Consider the following 7,500-nt stretch of genomic DNA (forward strand, 5'->3'; position numbering starts at 1 on the left):
CTTTTGCTAGTTCAAATGTAGCTACCAGTTATCCAGAATGCTGTTGCTAAGCAACCGGAAGATGCTAGCGCTAGACTTGCCGAAAGTCAAATCTTCGGCTGGGATTTGAACACACAATATTCTAGTCAAGAACTTAAAGCATGCTTGAATAACCTCTAAGGGTTTGATTTGTCGTATCTAGTCTTCAGGAGAACTCTTTGGGGATGGATGGAGCCATCTTCATCGCCACGGCGCTCCGAGGGAATCATCAGCTCACGTATATAAAGTAAGTTCCTCGAGCTGAGAGTTTGAAGACGACAAACGTACAAAATTGTTGTATAATAAAAGAAGATTAGGTGAATAACATGTTAGTGACTAACATGCTGAGAGACGTGTGGGATTAAATCTGTACACTTTTCAGTCTTCAGGGTAACGGAATCGGCGAGTCCGGAGCTAAGGTGGTCTCGGACGCTATACGAGCCGATGCTCCGGAGTGTGTGGTGGACATTTGACAAGAAAACACACGCAACAAACAAGATGCGAGCCGTACGATTTAATGTGTACGATGAATACAAAATGATATGAAATAATATTTATTATTAGTGCCGTTTGCTTCTTATTGTATATTATATACGTATATTAAATAAAAAATAAAAACATTTCTGGAGACTTTTTATAATAAAGCGTAATAAGTGTGTGATTGTGTCGGATCTGTCGTCCCTTTGTGTACTGGTTAGAAGTCGTTGTCGCTCTCTTCTAGTATCTGAGGGTGCAGTGATCTGGTTGGTCGGTTACGTGTGGAGGCGGAGCCTTCCAGACTGTCGTTTTCTTCGTCGAGGACTTCGTTTCCCTCGTCGTCGTCGTCCTCTTCGTCGTCGTCGATATCGCTGTCGTTCGACTGCGGGGGGAAAACATTGATGCTCTTACTCATGACTACATGTTCAACCAGGAAAGGTCTCGGGATGGAATTTGTGGATTATGGCGAGAAATGTTTGAGGAACGTAAACAAGCAGAAGCGATCTGATGCTACGGAGCTGGTGAAGTTTGTCTACAAGGGATTTAGTGTTACGTTTACCATCAAATTACAATCTAATATGGCTACTTGTATTTACTGTCAGATAAATCACAAAATCGGGAAGACTTCAATATGGGACAATATTATGGATAGTTTTGTGTCTACACACACACACACACACACACACACACACTCAGACACACATACACATTCATACACACACACACACACACTCAGACACACACACATTCATACACACACACACACACACACACTCAGACACACACACACTCAGACACACATACACATTCATACACACACACACACACACACACACTCAGACACACATATACATTCATACACACACACACACATACATACACACACACATACATACACACATACATAGACATACACACACATACATACAATTGTACACACACACACATACATACACACATATACATACACACATTCATACATATACACACACACACATACATTTGTACATGCATACACATACATACACACACACACACACACACACACACACACATATATACACACACACACACACATACATACATACATACATTTGTACACACACACATACATTCGTACACACACACAAACATATATATTCATATACACACACATTCATACACACACACACACACACACATTTGTACACACACACATACATTCGTACACACACATACATTCACACACACACACACACATTCGGGGACACACACACACACACACACACATTCATATACACACACACACACACACACATTCGTACACACACATATACATTCGTACACACACACACATTTGTACACACACACATTCGTACACACACACACATTTGTACATACACATACACAGAAACACTCAGACACACAAACATAAACAAACACACACACCTACACACACATACATTCGTACAAACACACATACACACAAACAAACACACAAGGGATTTAATATTAAGTTTATGATCAAATTTGGCTAATTGAATTTACCGTAAGCTAAATTGCAAGATCCAGGGTAAGATGACTCATATATTTGACTGCATGTAAAGGAAAGGAGGAAGGTTCTACTAGTGCACATACACACACACACACACACACACACACACAAATCCGGTGTGCTGTATGGTTCTTGGGTTTGAAGAACTAACTACTACGAGTCTCGAGGGAGTCGCTACCTTCCTGTCACACACACACACACACACACATGTACACACACCTGTTGTTTCTTGCGCCTCCGTGTATCTTTAACTCTGGGCTAAGTGAACGAGTGTGAACGAGAGAAAGCGCAACGTCAGACACCAAAGAGAAAGTGGGACAAGCAGGGTGTATTTATGGTAAAAGCTCTGGTGTGTTTTGTCCACTCACTTCATCGGAGTCTCCTCCCTGCATGTTACCAACGAGACGTCCGGCAGCCCGGCCTACAGCGAGTGAGTAAATAAACAAACAAACAAACAAATAAATAAATAAAGCAGATTTTAATGTGGTAAATTATAACTAACTGCAGCAACACTAACGAGACAAAAACTGTCCCACACTGGACTATGTGGTATGTGAGTCGAGGTTCAGGGACCTGGTATCTGTGTATGGCGAAGGGGGAACGGTTTGGACGGACGCTCTTCGTCTATGTCACTGTCTGTGCCTTCGTCTTCTGGGATCTCAATGTCGGAGTCTTCCTCTCGCACTGAAACGAGCAAGAACGGCACTTGAGTACATTTATAATTCCTCATGCCTTTTGTGCTCAGAAAAAAATAAATAGGAGTGTGTGTGTGTGTGTGTGTGTGTGTGTGTGTGTGTGTGTGTGTGTGTGTGTGTGTTTCAACCTCCGCTCGTCATGAGTCTCCGGTCTTCCTCACGTAGCTTGTTTTGCATCATTTTCATGGAGTTTTCCATTTCCTGCACGGAAAAGTATAATATGATGTGACAAATTCAAACTGCAGATGTTTTGCATTGTTCAGTGTGTTACAGCTGTGTGTAGATGCATTTATGTAGTGACAGTCATGTATGTAGCTACGCGGTGCGATTTGCGGGATCCCAAGCGCCCCCTAATGGTTACATCCAACATTACAGTTACAGTCTTTAGCTGAACTCTTTATGTGGTCCATATTTTGTACCTCAAAGCGCTCCTGTTCCAGCCTGTGGTACTCTTCCAGCTGCTGCTCTAAGGCACACAGACTGTGGAATTTCTTCACATATGTCTCGTATTGCTTTTGCAGCTCCTCCTCGATCTTCTCGTACTCCTCCATGAATGCCGGCCTGTATGCAGAAACACAATGTCAATGTCACTTGTTTTTTTAGCTGTTCTGTTATATATATATAACTCATGTTTTGGTATGTTAGCCGTTTACTGACAGATGTGCATATATGCCTATAGTTACTGTGTGTGTGTGTGTGTGCGCGTGTGTGTGTGTGTGTGTGTGTTTGCGCGCATCACCGAACGCTCTGTAGAGTCTGTAAGCGCTTCTGGTTTCTCTCCAGTTCTTGTTTTTTCTTCTCTATTCTGGCCTCCAGACTCGCCTCATCAGATGCCACATTATTCAGCATCTCCTTGGTCTTCTGCACGCTCTCCTGCACACAAACACACACAGCTATTAGGCTAAACTGATATTATACTGTATTACATTAGCCTGCTGTATAGGACGTAGCTGTAGGTTATGCTCTGTGTCTGTGTGAGTGTGTGTGTTTGTACCATGATATCTTTCACAGCCGCTCGGAGCGCTCTTTCCACCTCCACGATCTCCAGTGGCCTAGCGATGGCAGCAGTCCTGCTCTCTCTCAGGTCCTGCTCACGCCCCAGGAGGTCGTACAGAGCTGCCCCCTTTGCTGTGATCTCAGAACCAAGCTGACGCACTGCCTTTAAATCTGCTATCTATACACAAACACACACAGGTTAATGTTTATGCAAACCGATTAAACACCACACAGACAGAAAATGGGAATCCCTCACCTTGGATGCCAGGGTAAATGTGAATTTGCTGCCGGTGTCGTCGCTGCTGGGCTCGTCGCCGCCCGTCTCGTTCGTCTTCATGGCATTGTAGAGGACGCTGGTGATTTTCAGCATCTCTTTCACAGCGTAGCCGTCCGCTTGGTACAGACGCTTCAGGTTCACTTTGATATGAGCCTTGGTCGCCTGTGAGGAGACACACACACACACACACACACACACACACACACACACACATTTTCACCCTATAGCTGCAATAAACATGATCTCTTTACCAGCCTCTACTTTACTGCAGTTAAGAAAAAACAAAAAGCACAACTTGTCATCAAATCAGACATGAAATTTAAAATATGTTTATTTGTTAAAAAAAAGAAAAAGAAAGAAAGAAAGAAAAATACCATGAATTGAGCCACGGCTTTGATAAAGAACACTCTGTCCGACTCTGTGTCAATGTCACTGGGGATCTCCAACTGTGGCTCGAACCTGTGAGAGGAAAAAGGATTAGAGCTCTCTCTCTCTCTCGTGCATATATTTATAGTACGTGTGTGTGTGTGTGTGTGTGTGTGTGTGTGTGTGTGTTTATGCATCACCTCTTGACAAGCCACAAAAGGATCTCTGCTACCAGAGGAAAATTGGGTGTCCTGAAGTTCTCCATGGAGATCAGTCGAGGGTATCCTAGTGCACGCATCATCTCCGTGAAATCTAAAAACACACCCACAGATATGGAGGTCAGCAAGCTGCACAGACTACAGGACTAAAACACTGCACTTCAACAAGGAGCTGAACTACATTGTGGATAATGCAGAGAAGCGTTAAGGTGAAAACAGGAAGCATGGTGGTGGTAGCATCGTGCTGAGAGTTTGGTTCTGGTGACTTTTTCAAAACTCTGTCTCCGTTAAGAGATTTCCTCAGTTTGTGATGATACTAGAACTAATTCAGGGTTTGAGTTTCACACCAAAGGGGATTATTTGGTATCCAAAGCACTGCATCATATACAGAAAGAAAACTTGCTTACTTCTTAAGTCCCTGAACGACATGGTTGTTTTCTCCTTTTTTTTCCCCCCTTCCAATGTACTTCAACGTATCCTAAGTAATAAATATATAAATAAAATTAGCTACTTTATTAGCCAGAGGTTTTTAGTACATAAGACCAAGTGTAACACTGGCTAAGCTACACTTATTATATTCTACACACACACACACACACACACACACACACACACACACACTAAAATAAGCTAATTTATTAGCCAGAGGTTTTTAGTACATAAGACCAAGTGTAACACTGGCTAAGCTAAGCTAAGCTAAGCTAAGCTAACAGTCAACATATTGAGTAAGTCATATTTTAGCATTAGTCTATCGCTCTAAATATCGTTAAGAATGTTTATTAACCACTAAACTTTTACACAAAGTGCTGGTCACTCGTAGTTTTGTCACTAATCTAATAAAATATTTATTGTTTGTTGTTGTTGTTGTTGTTTTTTTTAGCTTTCTAGCACCGACATCTTACTGCATCTACATCTGTATCCGTCGCTATGGCAGCCGCGGAGCTACGGCACTCCAAGAAGGACAAAACCAGAGTTAATACGAAACGCGTTTGCATATTAGTTTTAGAGTAAAACAAAGTTCTTGACATTGAACCTTTATAGTTATCGTTACTATTAAACCATATATAATAATATAATATTTTTGATTAATATTTTTATTTGTAATTAAGTCATTAAAATATTTAACCCGTTCTAAACTTAATAATAAGAAAATGGCCTGTATCTAAACCTTTTTAAAGACTTTACTTGGGATTGACGCTTTGCCACCAACTGCAAATCATATTCATATCATTTTATTTAGAAATATTCATCCATAAATCAGCACAACAGATTATTTCACTATTGTAACCGTTATTTTTTTATAGGACTACATTACCCATTGCATTGGACTACAATGTTCTGGGTGACGTTTCCGGTTTTACGTCATGACGCAAGTCAGCGGCGGCTGCTGCAGCGGGAAGTTCGCCTGACGACCGTAAACATGAACTGAACATCATGTAAACAACGCTGTCGGTTTTATATCAGATACAGACGGGTTTAATGTGTTCGGGGTTTAAAGGAACTCAGGGATAAAAACAAATGCTATTAGGGATTAATGATGGCGTCTAAAGGTGAGTCACACACACACACACACACACACACAAAACACATACACACAAACACACACACATATACACACAAACATAAAAAACACACACACATATACACACAAACATAAACACATGCACACACACACATATACATATATACATACATACATACATATATATATATATATACACACACACGTACATACACACAAACACATGCACAAACATAAACACACACACACACGTACATACACATACACACAAACATACACACACATACACAAACATATAAATACATTCGTACACACACACACACATATATATATATATATACACACACTCATATATATACACACAAATGGCCTAATGGTTAGAGAGTCTGACTCATAACCCAAAGGTTATGGGTTCGAGTCTCAGGCCGGCCACGACTGAGGTGCCCTTGAGCAAGGGCACCGAACCCCCCAACTGCTCCCCGGGCGCCGCAGTATTAATGGCTGCCCACTGCTCCGGGTGTGTGTTCACGGTGTGTGTGTATGTGTGTGTTCATGGTGTGTGTGTGTTCACTGCTGTGTGTGTGCACTTTGGATGGGTTAAATGCAGAGAACAAATTCTAAGTATGGGTCACCGTGCTTAGCCGTATGTCACGTCACTTTCACACACACACACACACACACAAACACACACACAAATACACACTGCAGCTCAGTCCCTACAGTTCATGTTATTGTTTAGTCTGATGACCTTCTACAAACACAGGCTTTAAGTGTCAGGTTTAAATGATTAGACAGTGGTTGCATTTCAGTGTGTTTGTTTTCAGCCTCTTATTGTTTGATTTTTTTCCCTGATAAAGAAAACGTATTTTTATTAAATCGCTATTTTATCTCTATTTCCAGTGTGGCAGCATCCTTATGTAAACATATTCAAGCATGTGAAGTTGGAAGAATGGAGGAAGGCCAGCAAAGAAGGAGATGTCACGTGCTATATGGTTAAAAAATAACCTTCATACTTCTTTTACACTAACTTTTAAAATATCTTTTAAAATATTGCCTTTCAGTCCTGAGTCTCCTGTTTTTTCCCCCGTCACGGTAGGACAAGACGCTCAAGTGCACTGTGTTCCGAATCCGTGGTTCAGTTCCAGCCAGCAACTACATCCTGATTCCCAAAACCAGCAGCCAGTCTCTGGGCCTCACCGGTCGCTACCTGTACCTACTCTTCAGACCATGTCCCAATAAACACTTTGTAGTGCACATAGACGTGGTGGCTGAGGTGAGAGCGTCGAGAGAAGCTTTGTGAAAGTGTATCCTGGCATCCTAAATACTGATTATACTCACACACTCTATGGACAGGTTACTATGGTTACTGTTAGGGACATATTTTATGAAGCCAAAAA

At 41.6% G+C, this 7,500-nt stretch overlaps 3 protein-coding genes across 8 annotated transcripts in view; 2 read left to right on the top strand and 1 right to left on the bottom strand.

The window, feature by feature from the left end:
• The window catches only part of nlrc3 (NLR family, CARD domain containing 3), a 13,713-nt gene extending 13,036 nt beyond the window's left edge, over positions 1 to 677 (top strand). The window contains exons 18-19 of the mRNA XM_027161016.2: positions 182 to 265; positions 401 to 677. Of these exons, the coding sequence (XP_027016817.2) occupies positions 182 to 265; positions 401 to 491 (175 nt within the window). The 3' untranslated portion in view covers positions 492 to 677. The remainder of the gene's footprint in view (positions 1 to 181; positions 266 to 400) is intronic.
• On the bottom strand, positions 518 to 5,549 carry cluap1 (clusterin associated protein 1). 5 transcript variants are annotated; one of them, XM_047811119.1, is made up of 13 exons: positions 5,484 to 5,549; positions 4,989 to 5,059; positions 4,564 to 4,675; positions 4,372 to 4,456; positions 3,977 to 4,159; positions 3,719 to 3,898; positions 3,464 to 3,597; positions 3,144 to 3,285; positions 2,853 to 2,925; positions 2,603 to 2,713; positions 2,398 to 2,450; positions 2,249 to 2,287; positions 518 to 877 (listed from the first exon to the last, which is right to left on the bottom strand). In XM_047811119.1, exons 2-13 carry the CDS (start codon positions 5,008 to 5,010, stop codon positions 713 to 715), a joined length of 1,299 nt encoding a protein of 432 aa, XP_047667075.1. In that variant the 5' UTR covers positions 5,011 to 5,059; positions 5,484 to 5,549; the 3' UTR covers positions 518 to 712. The 5 variants fall into 5 exon arrangements, with proteins under 5 accessions (XP_047667075.1, XP_047667074.1, XP_047667073.1 ...); XM_047811118.1 differs by having other exon boundaries at positions 5,477 to 5,538; XM_047811117.1 differs by having other exon boundaries at positions 5,374 to 5,526.
• A 379-nt stretch (positions 5,550 to 5,928) lies between these two features.
• The window catches only part of wdr90 (WD repeat domain 90), a 15,294-nt gene continuing 13,722 nt past the window's right edge, over positions 5,929 to 7,500 (top strand). The window contains exons 1-3 of one of the 2 annotated variants that reach the window (XM_047811116.1): positions 5,929 to 6,131; positions 7,004 to 7,095; positions 7,200 to 7,376. In XM_047811116.1, coding sequence (XP_047667072.1) covers positions 6,116 to 6,131; positions 7,004 to 7,095; positions 7,200 to 7,376 — 285 coding nt within the window. In that variant the 5' untranslated portion in view covers positions 5,929 to 6,115. The remainder of the gene's footprint in view (positions 6,132 to 7,003; positions 7,096 to 7,199; positions 7,377 to 7,500) is intronic. The other variant, XM_047811115.1, reaches the window with a different exon arrangement.

This window comes from Tachysurus fulvidraco, chromosome 3 (assembly GCF_022655615.1).
Source record: "Tachysurus fulvidraco isolate hzauxx_2018 chromosome 3, HZAU_PFXX_2.0, whole genome shotgun sequence".
NCBI lineage: Eukaryota > Metazoa > Chordata > Actinopteri > Siluriformes > Bagridae > Tachysurus > Tachysurus fulvidraco.